The sequence below is a fragment of the Rhinolophus sinicus genome, linkage group LG03, assembly GCF_036562045.2.
Source record: "Rhinolophus sinicus isolate RSC01 linkage group LG03, ASM3656204v1, whole genome shotgun sequence".
NCBI lineage: Eukaryota > Metazoa > Chordata > Mammalia > Chiroptera > Rhinolophidae > Rhinolophus > Rhinolophus sinicus.
The window spans coordinates 58,859,095-58,878,833 of record NC_133753.1 but is presented as its reverse complement, the minus strand read 5'-3'; the positions used below and the strand labels follow the sequence as shown (position 1 = coordinate 58,878,833).

General features: G+C 38.7%; 1 protein-coding gene across 1 annotated transcript in view; it reads left to right on the top strand.

Annotated features, from left to right (window-relative positions):
* Positions 1-19,739, top strand: part of SLC12A1 (solute carrier family 12 member 1) — an 81,912-nt gene that overhangs the window by 14,062 nt on the left and 48,111 nt on the right. Inside the window, exons 5-10 of the mRNA XM_074329185.1 lie at positions 4,898-4,993; positions 6,652-6,791; positions 8,865-8,975; positions 10,695-10,806; positions 12,393-12,520; positions 18,805-18,889. Coding sequence (XP_074185286.1) covers positions 4,898-4,993; positions 6,652-6,791; positions 8,865-8,975; positions 10,695-10,806; positions 12,393-12,520; positions 18,805-18,889 — 672 coding nt within the window. The remainder of the gene's footprint in view (positions 1-4,897; positions 4,994-6,651; positions 6,792-8,864; positions 8,976-10,694; positions 10,807-12,392; positions 12,521-18,804; positions 18,890-19,739) is intronic.

Sequence of the window (19,739 nt, the reverse complement as noted above, 5' to 3'; positions counted from 1 at the left end):
GCTTTCAGATACTATTCCAGAATGTATCTCAGTTCACATTCAAAAGGTACTTGGTCATTATTTATTGCCTTCACTCCTCAAAACACATTTAGAATCACTCAGAAAAAGAAAGGGCTGAGTTGTAAATTGAAAAACTGGAACCAGTTCTCATAGTTTTTCCATGTTTCATGTTTGGCAACTGCTGGGTTCCTGACAAAGGACGGCTCGCAGGCTTTGTGATGCATAGCAAATGAGGGTTTACAGCCTCAGGGTCCAAAATAAGTATATGCTGTTCCCTGGAAAATCTGCATCTTAATATTGCCAAGGTTTTGCTCCAGGGCTTCATGCAAAATTAGGTTTTTAAGGGCAGTTTAGTAACTTATTGAGATCATCAAGAAACATTACTTTGTTTGGAGGTGTGAGTGTAGCCAAGGGCAAGAGTAATTCTTTTTAATGCAATTTATTTAACATCCATATGTTTGGGCCATAATCTGAACTTTAATCATATCCTACATTCCTCTTCACATTTAATCCAGTTTCATGTTTATTGCAAAACAGTAATATATGAAGAATCGTACATTCTGCTAAATTTTTAGTATACTTTCAGATATCAGTATTGTTTTAATAAGGACCTTTTATTTAAGTATTTCAAGCCTACTTTAGAAGAGTATAGAGTTCTATTTAAATGGGTGTTCAATAAGTTTTCCTTTGAATGGAAGTTGTTCTTTTTTCTTTTAATTCTCAGAAAATAGACTTTAGAAACTTATTACTACCCTTACTTATTTTATTGGCCTTTGCTGTAAACTTAAAGCTATAGGAATTGATTAAGTCACCATCTGCATCCCATTTATTGGGTAAGAAAAGAAACAATACAAGTAGTTTCTTCTTCTGTGAATAGTTTGGGGAAGGAACCTGGACATGCGTTAAGCCTAGACCCTGGGAACAAAGCCCGAAGGAAGTTAGAGCCAGCAGTATAATAGGAGCTATAGCCCTTAGGTAACCATTCAGAGGCTAAGAGTTTTGGCTATCTTGTCCCCAAAAGCAAAGGGAAGAATGAGCCAATAATGACATCTAGTTGTTCTCTGTCTTGGAGACTTTGGCTGGGGCAAGATGATTTCCAATAAACTTAACCATCAGGCAGAGAAAAATGGTGTGAAAAGCAGGTATGACCTGAAGCAAGTCATTTATATTCTGTGAGTTCGATTTTCTTATGTGAATATTAGAGAACTGGATTAATTGTTTCCCAGTGAACTCTTTGAAGATAATGCTAAAGAACCTTGCTGAATAGGCAGACACAAACTGAGATAGGCTGAGAGTAGTGCAATAGTCTTAAGACTGTGGGGTGTATAAGAATTACAGGGGAAGTTAAGTTGTAAAACTGCAGAATCCAGGGATTCACTGTAAAAGATCTAAACTCAGTAGGTCTGAGCATTTTTAATAAGCACCCCAGGCATTTCCTCAAGCAGGTGGTTCAAAGACCACATTTTGAGAAAATATGAACTGAATGTTCTCTCAACTGCCTTATGTCCTGGGATTGTATGTTTGAATATGAGAGGGAAGCAAATCCTTCATTCTTTAAATATATAAAATTTGTTTCCAGGATGTCATATGATTTACAAAAATATATACAATGCAAAAGGAAAAATTAAAAATTGTTGGAAAAGTAGAGGCAAAGGGAAAATAAGGGTAGGGAAATAATAAAGTCAGAATAAGTTTAATGTCCTGAAGTGCAACTATATGTCCTTATACAGTTGCTGGTGAGAGCTAAACATTTGATATCAAACTTCCACAAAACAAAGTCAAGAGCAAAATCATGTACAAAAGATAAAAAGAAATCACCTCTAGGGGTACAAACAATTGAGGCGACTTAGTGATATAGTGGTGATGCAACAGATACAAAAAATTTAGTGCAACTCTCTCTTACAACACCAAACTTTTAAGAGTCTACAGGGGCCAAAGCAATACGGCCCAAGTTTGCATGTCATGCCCACAGTTAGCCTCTTCCTACTGCAATTTAACCTGTAAAATAGCCTACACACTTCTGCTAGAGCCAGGATACAGCTGGGAGCATCAAAAGAGCCAGCCTCCAGTACCTCATTCCCATTTCTATCCTTAATCTCCCTGCACTCTCCCTTCTCCCAGGGCATGACCAGAGAGATCATAGCCTCTCTTGGCCAACTACCCTTCTAATCATCCTTGGAACAAGAGAGACTGTCAACAACAACTATGGAGCATCATTTTATATAGGGGAGCATACATACCACACAGGTCCAGGCAAGAACATTCTGGCTGGAACTAGGGTGATTTCAGCCCCGCAACTTCTCCCCGAATTCTGGGTTGGCCTCTATTGAGGAAGGTATTGCAGGGGTGAAAAGCTGTTTTCCCACTATGCATATTAGGGTCACTGGCTAAAGCCCTGCAAATTAGACTGACAAAAGACAGTAACAAGAGAAAAACAATCAGAAGTTTATGAACATGTGCAATGAGGATTCAGCAATGAGGAATTCAGAGGGGTGGTTAGAGTTGGGCTTATACAGCATCTTAACCAGAGAATGATACATTTTTAGAGAAGTGACAAGACAGGAAAAGGACTGAGTTTCTAGGGTGGCAAATGGTTGGAAGGCAAATATATGGAGGGGATTAATGGAAGATAAGTAAAGTTTGTTATGTAAGTTCCTCTGGTATCATCTCCAGCTGCTAAGGGTTTAGAATTGCATCTGGTGATTTAACTTCTGCCCTCCCAGGGAAAGGGAAAGAGGAGATACCTTTGCAAACTTATGTTCTGATTTTAGGCCAATAGGGGGAGGTATCTGCTTCTCATTTGCCTGTAGCTCAAAATAATCTTTATATTGAAGTGGCATATTTGGGGGTGGCCTATTCTGCTGTTTTGCAGTATCCTTGTTGTGTATTTTTTGAAGCTGAATTTTGGCTTGCCACCTTCTCCCACTCGTAATCATTGACCTTCTCCACCGTAAAATCGTTGAGGGCAGACTTTTTCGTTTCATTTTATCTGTTCCTTGTATTTCTCATGTTACTTAACATATAGCTCTTATGATTATTGTGGATCTAATCAAAAGGCAGTGCACTGACTATGTGCTGTGTTCTACGCACTATGCTAGCCACTCTACACATGCATTCTTTCTCATTTCTTTGCTATTTTGATTCAGAAAATAAGTAACTTGCCAGAGGTCACATAGCCAATGAGTGAAATTCATTTAATTTGGTTCTTCCTACTTTACTTATTTGCCAGATGAACGATTTGTTATACTGTGTGTCATTTTCCACGCTTACACAACCAAATGTATGTAAAAAAAAAATAGTTACCTGGAAAGATGAACATTTACTCTTTAGTTATATTAACAGCTTGGAATTGTATGGACCAGTTATAATGTTTATAGGTGTCTAGAACCTCATCAAAAATGCAGTTTACATTAAATTTTGACCAGCCACAGTTGTGCAGTTGTGTGCAACTTCTCACTGCACATCTTAGCTCTTGAGTTCCTAGAATGTGTGCTACAACAGGCAGAAAACGTCCAAGCCGAGCACTTTCCCTGTGGTGATTTCCAGGCTAACTTGTCAACTCAAATGTGGTCCTTTGGTGATTACCCTAGACTTGCTGGCTTTTATGTAAACAATCTAACGGATTGTTCTACCAATTAATTGCCTCTATTTTTCCTCTCTCAACTGAGGTCTTGGTGTGATTATCATCGGCTTAGCCGTGACAGTGACTGCTATCACTGGTTTATCCACCTCTGCTATTGCTACAAATGGATATGTCAGAGGAGGTAATTAAATTTGTGACCTGCACGATCATTTGTAAGGTAAAGGCAACACAGGCTCAAATAGTTCACCACTGACCTTTCTGGAGTGTTTTCAAAGGTAATCCAAGTTGGTTCCTTTTTTTCCACCACCCTCGCCCCCCCAGGCAAGAGAGATACAAGAAGAATGGGGAAGGATTTAACCTTTGTCAAACCCCCAGCTTTCTCATTCAGGTTCCTCTCAAGCAAGAGAGAAGGTCAAATGTCATGTTTTGTCTTTTCACAGCCAGGGTAGTTTCTCTCCCAGGACACCAGTGTAAGTCAACTTTTCCTTTCTAGGGCTGCATTTCAGATTGTGTTTACCTTTGGAAATCATTCTTCTTCGTAATGAGCAGTTCTCTGGCTTGATCTTTATGCCAGTTTCTCCTTAGCACCAAGGAACTCCATTGGGGCCCAAGGCTTGGACGTGAAAACTTCAATTAAAGGCAGTATAGTTTGTGGCAATAGGGAATCCAAGGAAGAAAAGTAAAATGTAATATCTTTTATCTTTCATTGCTGACAGGTCTTGGAGTTCTCATAATTCTTCTTTCCACCATGGTAACTTCTATTACTGGGTTGTCAACTTCCGCAATAGCAACTAACGGGTTTGTTCGTGGAGGTAAAATTTCTAAGATATCTAAAGCTCTCATCACTTGTTACGGGTAGGCAAAAACTTTTTATATACTTCTTTTTGATGGGGACAAGAAAGTAGCCCAACGTGCTTGAAGCCTGACTAATTCTTTGGATGAGGTGGATTCAGAAGGAAACATAAGGTACTGTGAGTATAAGTGCTGGTCCACTCTGGTCAGCCATCTTCTCTTTTCTGACGGAACTCTCTGGCACATTGCAGGTCATGGTTTCCAGATTCTCCAATTCCTTGGGTAAAAGTTTTATTTCTCAGGCTAGCCTGCACACTTCTTGGTGTTTCTTGGAAAATGATTCCTGGACATGGCTTCAGTTTAAAGTTTAGTACATTTCAGGTGCTTCCTAGACCTTCGTGGAATGGGATCTTTTTAGAACATTTCAGGTTTTTCATCACAAGATTCCAGCTGCTGCGTCCTGAAGTATTGGTGACTTCTTGAAGTACTGGAGCCAAACACTTTTCTTGGGGGATTTTACAGGTCTTGGAGTGATCATCATTGGCCTGAGTGTGGTCGTGACAACACTCACAGGTATTTCTATGTCCGCTATTTGCACAAATGGAGTAGTAAGAGGAGGTAAGCCAATTCCTTTACTTGTGTCTATAAGCTTTGGTTATGTCGTAATGTCTAGAATTGGTTTAATGTGGGAAGTAAAAATTGTATATCGATAATGAGTCCCTCAAAGCCTTAAAACAAAACAAAATCATCCAAAATTTAAGGAGTAAGGCAAAATTCTTCTCAATTAAAATTGAGAGCTCTCCAGGAAAGACTTTTTTGACCCATTTCCTGTGATTAAACATGTTTGTAAAGTAAAGAGTGGCCAGGTGTCTAGAAAGAGGGCAATTTCTTTGTGCCTTGAATGAGCCCTGCTGGCTCTCTCCCAGGTCCCCTCAGCATGGCTCTTCTCCAGTGCCCCCTGCTGACACTGCTGATACTTCTCAGTCAAGTCCTCAGCGTTTACCCCAACATGGCTCCCAGTGGCCAATAGCCGTGAGAAGATCCTTAAAAAGAAAATAAAAACAAAACAGAGTTTCTTTCAAATCATCTAGGAACAAGCAGGCCCAAGCAGAAAATGAAGTGCGTGAAGTTTATCACTGTTCTAACTTCCTTTCTTCCCCTCTCCCATTTTGCTTTGGCTCCTCAGGGTCTCTACTTGGATACCTTATCCAGGTCTCCCCATCACACACTTTTTAAAACACCACCCTACCCACAATACACCTCCTCTCACAATGTCTGCCTGTCTATCATTTTGACCATGCCTAAGTAACTGCCTAGCTAATTTACTTAATATAATCTGGACAAAAGAAAAAATGGGGATTTGCACCACCTAGGTAATAGGTAACACTTTTAGAGGGGACCCTGACCCCTTAATCCAAAGGAATTAATAAGGTGGAGAAATTTCTTTTCAGTAAAAGATTGTTTTGTTTTGTTTTTAGATATGTTTGTTCGGTGTCATTTCCCTACCATTCTGTGACTTCTAACATTAGCTCCATATAGAATGTTATTAATTTGCTACAGTCTGTGATAATATCTCGTTATCTAGGCCTTTCAACATCTAGTCTTTTTTATTTCCAGTAACCTGCTCTCAGTACCCTCGAGGCAGTTAGCAAGTCCGGCTCAGTCTTTCACGTGCACAGAAGTACACAACCATATATAGAACTACCTTTTCAAAGTCCAAGGAAGAAGCACTTGTTCCAAGCCCTCTCCTGCCTTCCTTCCCATTTGCCACCTCCATATACATATGGGTATTTGGCAATAATAATGTCTTCTTGAGCTAAAAACATAGACAACCAAGTCTGATTTATAGAGTGAATCATACATAGCACTATACAGATAACTTTTTTAAACAGCAAACATATACCAGAAAATTATACCAGAAAAGAAGTTAGAATAACAGTGATAAATTTCACTCACTTCATTTTCTGCCTAGGCCTACCTGCTCCTGGAAATTTCAGATATAAAATTTTACTTCATTTACATTATTGATTGAACTTGCCAGTGAATTTTTTTTAAAGACAAAGCATTAAGTCAGGATAGTTCTATTACATTATTAAGTCAGGTTGTTCTATTATATAATATACACAGAGTGAAAAGAAGGGCTAAGTTAGGAAATTATAATATTTTTATTAGAATAATTAATATGTCAAGCATTTTCAGATGTTCAAAATTATTTGGTCATGTACTAAATGCCTCAGTTGTTCCTCAATGTAGAGAATGTTTGTTTCTTTTTTCAGGTGGGGCCTACTATCTTATTTCCAGAAGCTTAGGGCCTGAGTTTGGTGGGTCTATAGGCTTGATCTTTGCTTTTGCCAATGCGGTGGCTGTTGCTATGTATGTGGTGGGATTTGCTGAGACTGTGGTCGACCTTCTTAAGGTAAGTAAAAGCTTTTCTTTTCATTAGCCAAGCAAGATGATTTGATTCAAGTTGTTTTTTCAGGGCACAAAGGCATATCATGATGGCCAGATGAGAGGAAATAGGTTTATTCTGCAGAACGTGGAAGTTGGATAGTTGAGGGGGCCCTATGCTTGGCATCAGAACTGGCTTGGAATCCTGACTCTCATATTTACCAGCTGAGAGATTTTGGACCAGTTTTCTAAATCCATAATATGGGTTAATAATGCTGTTCTGTGTATTTTATAGAAATATGATACAGAGCAAATGAAATACTGTGTAAAATACAAAACAGATAAATAAAGGGTATTATTAGCAGCAGCATATAGTAGCCCCCTTATCCATTGGGGATATATTCCAAGACTCCCTATGGATGCCTGAAACCATGGATAGTATTGAACACTACATATACTATGTTTTTTCCTATACACACCTACCTATGATAAAGTTGAATTGATAAATTAAGCAGAATAAGAGGCTAACAATGAAACTATTAATAAAATAGAACAATTATAATAACATTGTAATAAAAGTTATGTGAATGTGGGTCTCTGTCTCTCAAAATATCTTATTGTACCATATGCACCTTTTCACTTATAGGAAGCACTTTACAGTTTCTCTTTGGCATATCTAAATTGCCAGCATCACTGCTTTTGCACTTTGGGGCGATTATTAAGTAAAATAAGGGTGACTGGAACACGAGAACTGCAATACCATGACTGTTGATCTAATAATTGAGAAGGCTGCTAAGTGACTGACAGGCGGGTATCATACAGCGTGCATACACTGGACAAAGGGAAGATTTATGTCTCAGGCAGCACAGACTAGGACAGTTTAAGGTTTCATCATGCTACTCAGAATGGCACTGTTTAAAACCTCTGAATTGTGTATTTCTGGAATTTTCCATTTAATATTTTTGGACCACTGTTGACCATGGGTAACTCAAACCACGGAAAGTGAAACTGTAGATAAAGGGAGATTACTGTATTACTATTATGGTTATAGATTTTCAAAGGGAAAGAAAGTTCAGACATTAAAATAACTTATTGCAGAACACTAGGTGTTTCCTCATTTAGGTGCCCCACCTAGATGGTGTATATATGAGCATGGGAATTAGCTGGTAACAAACAAACTTCTAGTCCTCCTTTTGTAACAGTGAAAGCACTCACTGAATTCAATCGGTAACAGTACCTCTATTTAAAACTTAGATAAATAAATGAGTGGATTATGTAGTTCATAAGGTATATTATCTTCAAGAGGTGCATTACCTGGTTTGTGTAGCTTGTTATTTAATTGAATAACACTTATGTTCAACTATTCACACTGGAAACCACTCATTTTTACTCCTCTAGGATTTCCCTGACACACAAAAATAACTAGCCATTCTTCGGAAACAAAACTTGATATATGTATGTATACATACTTTTACTTGATGCTACGATAGCTTCAAAAGCTGTAACCAGAATGAATCTCTAAAATTTCTGACTCCTAACCTTAGCTATCAAAGGCCTATTGTAGGAAAAAATGTTAGTTTATTTATCTTCTCATATTTATGAGCACTTCAGTTTTCTATTAGCCTCTATGGTCCCAGACATTAGTGCACAGTATCTCTTCTTACTGTTAAATGCTACAATAAGAAATATAGGGGGAGGCTGGCCTGGTGGCTCAAGCGGTTAGAGCTCCATGCTCCTAACTCCAATTCGATTCCCACATGGGCCAGTGGGCTCTCAACCACGAAGTTGCCAGTTCAATTCCTCAAGTCCCGCAAGGGATGGTGGGCTGCGCCCCCTGAAACTAGCAATGGCAACTGGACCTGGAGCTGAGCTGCACCCTCCACAACTAAGACTGAAAGGACAACAATTTGAAGCTGAACGGCACCCTCCACAACTAAGATTGAAAGGACAACAACTTGACTTGGAAAAACAGGCCTGGAAGTACACACTGTTCCCCAATAAAGTCTTGTTCCCCTTCCCCAATAAAATCTTTAAAAAAAGAAAAAGAAATATAGGGGGAGAAAACCTCCATCTCTAACCAGTTTTGCAAATTTTTTTCCAGGAGAGTGATTCAATGATGGTGGATCCAACCAATGATATCCGGATAATAGGCTCCATTACAGTGGTGATTCTTTTAGGAATTTCAGTAGCTGGAATGGAATGGGAAGCAAAGGTGAATTTCTCACAATGAAGTTATCAACAACTGCTGGTCAGGTCCTGAACAAATTGCAGGGATAGAAGGAATCTCATATTCAAAAAGAATTTCTATTATTACTTACTATGGAAAAATTGTAAGTTAATGTGTGGTGGAACACCAAAGCCGTCAAAGCCCGAGGTCCAGGCAGTCATGACTCACAGCTCATGTGACACATGATCAGACCTGTACTTTGTCCTTTATAATATCATCACAGTGACAACTATCAAGGTTGCTGCCATCATCACACACAAGACCCCTTATGATCATAACAACAGTACATGCTGGAAGCCTCTCAATCCCGCTTCTGGTATCCCCTTTCAAGGTGCTAAAAGCCAAAAGAAATGGCAAATATGTTGGGAGAAGGTAATAGACGCAGAAACTATCATTCTCTTCTAAAATCCAGTAAGTACGTCAGTAGCAAATTTGAGAGCATCAGGGGCCCTGGAACTAGAGACTATCTGGATTTAACTAGTAGTAAAACAGCAATTTCTGAGTAATGGGGAGGATGTTTATTACCTGCTTCGTAACTCCCTAGAGTGACTGGTGCAATAGAAATGGATCCTATGTGCCTGGAGATGGGCAATTAGACCTCAATCGGTCACCAGAAATGAAAAGATGGCCAATGTCTTCCACCTATATAAGGCAATAGGAAATGTTCCTACATGGTACTTACTTATGGATTATGTATTCCTACACTAAACAAAAATTGATTAAGTGCTTACATGTGCTGGGCATTCTGCTAGGCTCTGGATATTCCATTGTGAATAAAACAGGCACAATTCCTACTTGGTTGAGAATATGGTCTCTGAGGATATGAGTAATAATCAGGTAGGTAAACAAGTAAATCTAAGATGGTAAATTGTAAAAGTGCTGTGAAGAAAATAAACAGGGCACTGAATAGAAAATAATGGGGAGTCTACTTTCGATGACTTTATTCCCTGAGGGAGCCAATGTAGTTTCACGGCAGGAGACGGTAGAATTTAAAGCTCCAGCTCTGCTGTTAGAATGCTAGGATGTGAGTCTGCTTTGTGTCCATATGACCTTTAGTAAACTGCTTAACCTACCTGTGCCTCAGTTTTTTAATCTTTAAAATGAGGATAATAATATTACCTACTTCACATGGTTACTGGTGGTATTATTTAGCTGAAAGAATACTGGTACAGTTTAATCTGTGTCTGTTATGTTGTAAGCCCTCAGTGAACATTAGTTGTTATTATTTAGATTCAGTGGTCAAGAAAGGCCTGTCTGAGAAGGTAACTAAGCCTTAAAAGATGAGAAGAAGAAAATAGTTATGCCAAGAGTAGAAGTGCCTTCTTAGCAGAGGGAACAGCATATGGGAATGCCAAGACCCCCCACAAAACACCTCAAAACGTATGAGGAAATAAAGACAATTTGGCTGGTCAACCTTGCAGACTGTGCTGAGCACATCGTGGCAGCCCGACATCAAAGGCACTAAGCATCAGGCGGATTCTATGAGTCATTCTGTGTTCTCATACTCCTGCAGTTAGCTCTGGGAAGGGGAGGCATCCAGGGTGCTCTGCCTAGAAAGGAAATAAACTCCGTTAAAGCTAAAATTTGGGGCTGCATTTATATTCCTGAGGACACTGCAGTCTTCCGTGGACATGTAACTTTTGTAACTATGTAAAAAGCTGTTAAATAGATCTAATTTGCACTCCTTCCGCTTTGCCATTCCAGGCTCAAGTGATCCTTCTAGTCATTCTCCTTATTGCTATCGCAAACTTCTTCATTGGAACTGTCATTCCATCCAACAATGAGAAGAAGTCCAGAGGTTTCTTTAACTACCAAGGTACGTGTGACAAATGAACTGCTTTGCTATAAATGGTTCTCCATCATTCGCCTCCACCACCATCCCTGTGACCCCCACTCCAGCCTTGAAATCCTAGTGTGATCCAGGGAAGAGTCCGGAGTGGGATTCCAGAGAGCATCAATCCTGCTGCTTATCAGTTAGACGGGTCACCGAGTATGTTCGGGTCTCAGATTTTCCTGGTAATGTGTGCATGATAATAATAACTTCCTGAAGGGATTTTTGAGTAGCAAATAGATAGTGGGTAGAAAAGTGTTTAGAAAACCTTAAAGTGTTAGACAAATCGTTGTTGCTGTCCAGAGTAGAAAGAGAGTGTACCTGCAGGGAAAGAGAAAAAAGCTCAGGCCATGAGAACACTAAAGACAAACATACTCACATTTTTTCCTGCTTTACTTTTTTGCACGTTCCCTTTTTAGAGCCTTACCTAGTTAAGTATCACTGTCAAGTTTTCAAGCATAAAAAATTGTAGGAGTTATTTAGTGTAGCATCTTGTGATAATGCCACAAAGCATGAAATTTGACATTTGATTTCTCTCCCCTGTTTTACTCTGCCTACCTATTCTTTCCTAACTTTCCACTCTAGCTTACTCAAGATCCATTGATGAGATTTAAAACATATTTCCCTTCATTTACTCAGTTGTCACTATTCATTTCTTTTTTATATTACACACCTCTTTTGTTCTGATTCTTTTTCTTTGTAAAGATTCTCTTGTTTGCTTTGCATTGTTATCATCCGTCTTCTTTCTATTCTTTCTCCCACTTCCAGCTCCTGCTGTATTTTTTCTGGTGCTATACATTTTCTTTACTTGTTTTTGCGTTATTCGAGACTCTTTTGTTCACATTTTTCTTCCTTCCTCTTTTTGCTTCCTTTTCCTTTTTGTTTTTCTTCTAGATTATTTCCTTTCATTTAAGTAATATGGTGACAACCTGTGAGATAGTATTATTTGATGACCAAAGCTCTTCCTGATATTATCCTCCCATATATTAGAATTTGGTATAAGAATTTAAGATGTAATCTTTGGGAGCAAGGAGCGGGCAGGTTAGAATATTAGTAGCAAAACTAACCAACAAGGTTCACCTTCAATTAAAAAAAAGCATAGAAAAGTAGTGTGTTGATTAAGGTATTTGTGCATGTGAGAATGTAGTATATATATATATATATATATATATATATATATATATATATATATATATATATATATATATATGAATGACAGTATAAGTGTGGTATATTTGTGAGTATGCCAGTGCTATCATGAGAGAATTCTCCATTTCCTCCTTTTTCAGTCTTCTAAATTCAAAGAAGACAGGTGGCCTGGGTCTCCGTTGGCACAAAATTTATGGATTTTTAGAGTCTTTTCCTAGAGACCTAAAACCTTAGGATACTTATTTTGACCTTTGACAAATATTAACATAAGGTTCACCACAAGTCCACCAACATCTTTGAGTTTATTCCACGTAGATTATAGGAACCCATGTGCATTTAGGGCTATGAATGCCAGCAGTAACTTTATCTCCTACTCTGTGAAAAAAGTTTACATGATAATGTTGTCATTGTTTGTGTTGCAGCATCAATATTTGCAGAAAACTTTGGGCCAAGCTTCACAAAAGGTGAAGGCTTCTTCTCTGTCTTTGCCATTTTCTTCCCGGCAGCTACTGGGATTCTCGCAGGTGCCAATATCTCAGGAGACTTGGAGGTATGTTGTTTTCTCTCCTTTTGTAGTCCTGGGAGGTGGTGGTACAGTTGGTGGGCAGCACAAGACATCGATAATGACCCTGTTTCTCTACAGATTTCAAAACTGTAAGATTTCTGTAAGGTTTCCTGGTTATTTAAAAATTCTCCAAAGTTTAATGTCAAACTATCCAATTCCAGATAGTCCTTCCAGAATTCTTATTTAGTGATATCAGAAGGGCAGAGTACATTGACAGTGTATCACATTTCCAACAAAATGAGTATAGCTCAGTGAAAAAAAAAATATGAGAACCACTCTTTCTCGTTTAAACACATGGTGAACAAGAACACGGAACATTAAAGAAATAACAACCCCCCCAAAAAAAATTTACTTTGTTACTGAACACATGGCATTAAATTCAGAGGTAAATTCACTTATTTGATAGGTATTTATTTAGCATTCACTAACGTATTGTTCTATGTTAAGTACGGTAATGAGCACTGCATTAGTTAGGATATTGCTTTGAATGTTTTATAAAAATCCAGTAACAGGGACCTAAATAAGATAGAAACTTGTTTTTCTACTGCATTAAAATTTGAGCTGAATAGCCATCTAGGGGAATAAAAAAGGTCTGCTCCTAAAGGTAGCCCAGGAACCCAGATGACCTCCCTTGTTTTACCATTCCCTTGGGGTTTGCCCTAGTCTGATCACTTCCAATATCACATTCTAGTCTATAGGAGGGGAAATAAGGAAGTAGAGGACACACAATTCCTGGACCTTGCATGTGTCACTTTTGTTGGCATTCCATTGGCCAGAATTTAGTCTGAGGCCTTCCCTCAATGCAAAGAAGGCTGAGAAATGTAGTATATAGCTGGGCAGCCTTGTGCCCAGATAAAAATTTTAGGGGGTTCTAGTATTAAAAGGAGGAAGGTGAGAATGGCTGTTTGAGAGATAATAAACAGTTTCTATCGCACACACAGGTTTTTCCTCAATAAATTTATATCTACTTTAGAAGACAAATATTTGCAAGAGCCATCAAGGCACAATTATATTATATTATATTATATTATATTATATTATATTATATTATATTATATTATATTATATTATATTATATTATATTATATTATATTATTATATATTATTATATATTATTACATTATATTGCATTACATTATATTATATTTATTATATATAAATGAAAACTGTATGCACTGTCCAAATGGATAGTGAAATAAAAATAACAAACAAATAATTGTTAAGGATGATTTCCTCAAGGAAGTAACCTTTGAGTGTGAACTGAAATCAAAGGCTAGGTACTGACTATTGGTGAAAAAATGTACTACAGGGAGAGAAGACAAAAGAACACTCAGGCATGGAGAAACTAGGAACAATAAGGAATCTCTCACAGTTTAACTGGAGACGCCCTCATGAGGCTGGATAACCTTGCAAGGCAAGGAAACAGCTGTTGGAGGGAACTGAGCCCTGGAACATAACGGTGAATGTGACTTCGCTTTTGGTTTTGTTCATTGCTATATCCTGGGAGCTAGTAAGGCTTCAATAAATATTTATTGAGTGAAGGAATAAACACATTTAGATTTGTCATATTAAGGACCACAGTGCCATAGGAAATTCTTTAGCAGAAACATGGCATTAAAAACAAGATTAGGCTGAGGCTCAAAAATTAAGTAACTTGTTCGCAATGATTCAAGCGGTATTGCTGTTTAATGAAATTTAGCTATGGATGTTGAGCTCCCAGTTTTTCAGATTTGGAAAAGCATTAGATGTCACTGATTTAAATTCCTGCAAACTGTAAGTGCACATTTAAATTGAAGAATAGTTTTCTTTTCTTAGACTCTTTAAAGACTATATTGTACTAGAGGCTTAGTAGTTAGTTCAGCTCAGCCAATACTTACTGAGCACCTACTTACACGAGGCACTGGGGAAGCAAAGAAGAGCTTGAGCTTTCCCTCAAGGAGCTCATGGTCCAAGAGGGAGACACACTTACTCAAACTGAGTCATAAGAAGCAAAAACAGATTGTGTGCCAGGGAAAGGAGAAACAGTAATTGCCTGTCCCTAAAGAAGTAAGGGAAGGCTTTCAGAGGAGGGGACACTCAATCCACATTTAAGGGATGAGCAGGAGCTCATCAATAGAACACAGAAGAGAGGGACATCTGGAACAGTCAGCATGGAATGTAAAAAGGCACAGAGAAAGATGCTGCTGATGGAAAGTAGTTTATGTACAGAGTGAGGCATGCAAGTATATCTTTTCATCAATATATTAATCAACATATTTATAAAGGACCTTCTATGTGTCCTAGGTAATCTGCAAGTAAGCAGAGAACTGGAAGATATCCCTACCTAAAAAGGCAAAACTTACAATTTCTTTCTCCCACAATAAATGCTAACTTGATTTAGTGGTGCCATATTAGTAAAGATTTTTACTTTTCCATCAATCTGTACTAAGAAATCTCTGATTTTGAGATTACATGGAAAGAAAATGCAGAGGATATTGCATCATGATTTTCAGGGTACAAGTGGTCATAGCATTGTTGCAAAAAGTTTTATTCTTTCTATTTAAAAATATTTTGGTGATTTTATAATGAAGCTTAACTTTCATCACATATACCACAGTATACTATTAAACAGAACTCAGAGGTCCTTTAGACTACTGACAATGGAGTTTGGATATTATCCCAAAACTAGCTAGAGACACTAAAGAGATTAGATCAGGATTAGACATGTGTTTTACAGAGAGCCTGCTAGCATTTGTGAAGGATGGATTAGAGGGTGGGAGGTGATAGGTAGGGAGACTGGAGGCAAAAAGATCAGTTATAAGATATCATGGTAGTCTACACAGAGATGACATGGTCTTGAATTGAGGGTATGGCAAGGGAATTGAATCAAAAGGGTCAGCTTTTCTTAGAGTTCCCTAGGAGAGGAAATGAAAGGACTTTTTTTTTTTACTATAATCTGCAGTAAGAAAACTTTATACATCACAATCAAGTGCATACATACAAAATTTTCCCCAAACAGTTCTTTACTTTACTAAAAATGATGTCTTCTGATATTTTCACATTAGTTCTCTTCTACTATATTCTTTTAATGCTGGTTCGAACCTGTTGAACTGATTGCATGAAATAATAGATGAGAAAAAAGAAGCTCAGATTTGGTCATGGGGGTTGAAATGACAGAAGGACGTCAGAGTGGATATGTCTAGTGTGTGGCTACATTTATGAGTCTGGAGCTCTGGAAAGGAATGAGAGCAGGATTGGAAGCCGTGGCATGGATGAGTTCATCCAGGTCTGTGCAAGAGGCAGGAGAGAAGAGTACCAAGGCAGCATCCAGGACAACAGACATTCAAAGTATTGAAGGTGGAAAAGGAACCCATGAAGAAGAAAGAGGAAGAGGTAGGAGAACCCAAGAGAGAGGGGGGTGATGAAAGCCAAAGGAGGCAAACGCTTTAAGAAGTAATAATTTACCATCGGAAACCAGAGTGGTCAAGCATGATAAGGAGTGAGAGGTGATTGCATATAGGGAAGTGGCTAGGAACCTTCCATATTTATTTCTAAGAGTGAAATTGGAAATAACCAAAACATAATAGATTCAGACCACCTTAGTAAACATTTATTTTTTACACACTATGGAAATATGCAAGATGCTACCTCTGCTCACAACTGTAGCATGAGTCTCAAGATGGCACTTCAGGCTGCCAGTGACAGTCAAAGAGAGTTGGCACAAGGGGATGCTACTACAACGTTCCATCCTGAACCATCTATGTGTTAAGACATTCATTTATATCTGTAAATATGTGCCTGGGAGAAGATCTGGGAGGTACCCAAGTCTAATCAATAGAGTGTAGATGAAGTTTCAGAGATGCAAGATTAAGAGGTGGTTGACATCCTCTGAAAACAGCAATCTAACAGATTCCTTCTATTCTGTCTTGAGAAAAAATGTAATATTTAGTGAAGAAGGGTGAAGGAAGGTTAGATTTTGGGTAACTGCTGGGGTGGAAACTAACATTTAGAGTGAAACTAAATATTTGCCAGTCCTGAGCCCTGTCTAGGGGAAATGTAGCTAGACCAGACAACGTGAATATGTGATCATACATTAAGAGATTGGCATCACAATTTATATTGAGTCAAGTTTGACCCTCATGTAAGTGCTAAATAAGTAATTTTAGAACTTATAATAGATAGTTCTAAATAAAGACTAAGTTTTTGTGTTTTAGGTATAAGACTACCTACCATCATCACACCTCTTCTTATCCTCACATATATTCCCTTTCTTCCCACTTAAATCAGTTCTTCACATTTCACTCAGATCCCCAAAAATCCTTAATCAATGCAATAAATTTTGAAACATAACATGAATTAGGAGATTGAATAGGGCCATGATTGTCTTCTCCTTCCTTCTATGTGCTGCTTAATTGCACACACTTCCCACATTCACTTTTGGAGACAATAGCTTCGAAGGAAGAGGCTGGGTATGTATGTACTAAAACAAACCATGTGTGGAGATATTCCTAAAAGAGTGGGAAGGAATTAATGATCACAGAGTGACTCCGTAGGGATAGATTACTCCCATGCGGGGACAGATTTGCTTGGTTTCATTATCACTTCCAGCTGTCAGGTTGAGTTTACACTCACCATGAGTTCACCTTTTGGATGGATTTGATCAACAAATTTTAGCTAAAAAACAAATGAATAAAAACAACTTCACACTTTCACTGCATTGATTGCTTGTTTGTATTGATGAGTCTCACGTCCTCTGCTGGGGGAACTAATGCCTACTGAGATTGTGATTCCCTCAACTCAATATTTATTGACTCCTACTATATGCTAGGCACTGTCCTATATAAACAATGACTGTATTTAAATCTTTATTTAATAATCCCTGTTAAGTTGAATTCAATTATTCAGATGTTATGCTGCTTTGAATTGATTATGACAAGATTTAGCCCCCCAAATAGTATCTAAAATGGTATGATGTCAGTTCAGCTCAGTGAATTCATATACATTTATAAGCAAGAGAAAAGCCCATTTTCTGTTATCAGCTTAAATTTCTCTCTTTCTTTATGCCTGCTTATGAAAATTAAATATCTCCCATTGCAGTCATTTCTGAACTAGATTCCAAATGGGAAATTTGAGGGATTGGAGAATTTAGCAGATCATTCTTTTTGCTCAATCAAAAGTGATTTTTTTAAAAGGCAAGCCTAGTTTAGTCCAAAACAAATACACACAGAGATATTGTCAATGTGCCGGGTATGGTTGTATATCTCTCGTAATAATTTAAGGTCTAATAAATCTGCGTGAAATTCACAGAAGATAAAGAAAAGAAAGAGAAGCGTTAGTGAGTGAACTAACTAATGTACTTTTCTATAAAACCTCCCTCCTGGACAATTAGAGATCTCTTCTGTTCAGTGCAAAGTTCTTCACATTTCTTTCTTTCTTTCTTTCTTTCTTTCTTTCTTTCTTTCTTTCTTTCTTTCTTTCTTTCTTTCTTTCTTTCTTTCTTTCTTTCTTTCTTTCTTTCTTCCTTCCTTCCTTCCTTCCTTCCTCCTCCCTCCCTCCCTCCCTCCCTCCCTCCCTCTCTCTCTCTCTCTCTCTCTCTCTCTTTCTGTCTCTCTCCTTTTTCAATGAAAGGGAAACTTTACTGAAGTCCCAGGGCCAAGCGATTTGGCCAGAAGGCCGCCTTGTGGGCCGAGGGGGCAGTGGACGGGCTTTATTTGACCTTCTTCTTGGGGTGTAGGTTGTCAGTGTGGCCACACTACACTTGCGGCAGATCATCTTCTTGCATTTGTACTTCCAGGCAAGCTTGCGAAGGGAAGGCTCTATGATGCTGCCCTGCAGAGAAAGCACCAAGAGCAGGGTGGATGCTTTCTGGATATTATAGTCTCCGAGAGTGCAGCCATCCTCCATCTATTTGCCCGCCAATATCAGGCCCCGCCGGTCAGGTGCAAGGCCCTCCTTGTCTTGGAGTTTAGCTTTGATGTTCTCAATAGCATCCCTGGGCTCCACCTCAAGTGTGATGGTCTTGCCCATCAGAATCTTCACAAATTTCTGCATCTCTGCGTCTGCTGCTCCGCCACCTCTCATTGAAAAGAAAGAGATCTACAGATTTCCTTATTCACTCTAAGTACTTTGTCTTTGTCCTCAAAGAACCATTTTGCCATTTGCTTGAACTTTTCTTTAGAACTTCCCTCAGGAAAGGTAGCCTAAAATTTTGAAAATATAGAAATAACTCCAAGTGATCTCTGTCTCTTATTCTACCCTGTCTCCTCATACCTCCATGTTATTTTTTCAAGGATCCCCAAGATGCCATCCCCAGAGGAACCATGCTGGCCATTTTCATCACCACTGTTGCCTACATAGGAGTTGCTATTTGTGTAGGTAAGTTGTTTGTCTCTGGTGTTGGAATGCCAGATTTATAAGGGTCTTCATGTCCAGTGGGTTTTCAGTGGGACGGAAGTAGAACGTTTTTTTTAAATGCAACAATTTTAGGGGTTTGAATGCAACTAAACTGTGACACAGTTGTCTCTGGGTCAGGACTAGAGTAGAGATAATCAGATTGTCATTTTACCTGAACACAAAAGGGTTCCATTTTGCTACTCTTGATATTATTCCTGCTGCCAAGGAAGCTATCACTTCCAGCACCCCCCTCCCTTACCTTAAGGAGGCAGGTGAGGAGCAGAGAGAAGAAAAGAAACCCAAAGCAAAACAAAACCAACAGCAACAACAACAAAAGCCTTAGGGAAATAGAAGAGTCATAGAATTGATGGCTGTGTCTCCTCCTTGCACTGCTATCCCTAATATGGAAATGTCGCTGTCACTAAGCAGCAGGAAATCAGAACAAGACCCAGTTGCCAGCAGCCCCCACGTTGCTCACTGAGCCGAAAATATATGGATTCGCCTGCTGTTCCGAAGCTGACTTTGTTCCACCTGCTGCCTGCAGCCACACCTCCCCCTGGCTGTGGGTCACCTCATGCTTATGCCATTATGGGAGAGGAAGCAATATAGAACATTCAGAGAAGCAAACTCTTTTCTGTGCACACTAGGGAATAGAGCCCCAGGCTGGACCACTACAGAAACCCGGATGACCACTTCCCGAAGGACATATCCCAGTTGTCCTCTTGTTTACTATGAAGACGATTAGGAGACCACATATATCTTGAGTTGGTTTCTAAAGAAAATAGCAAAACAATTAATTTAGATTCTTGTTTCTCTCACTGCCTCTCATTTG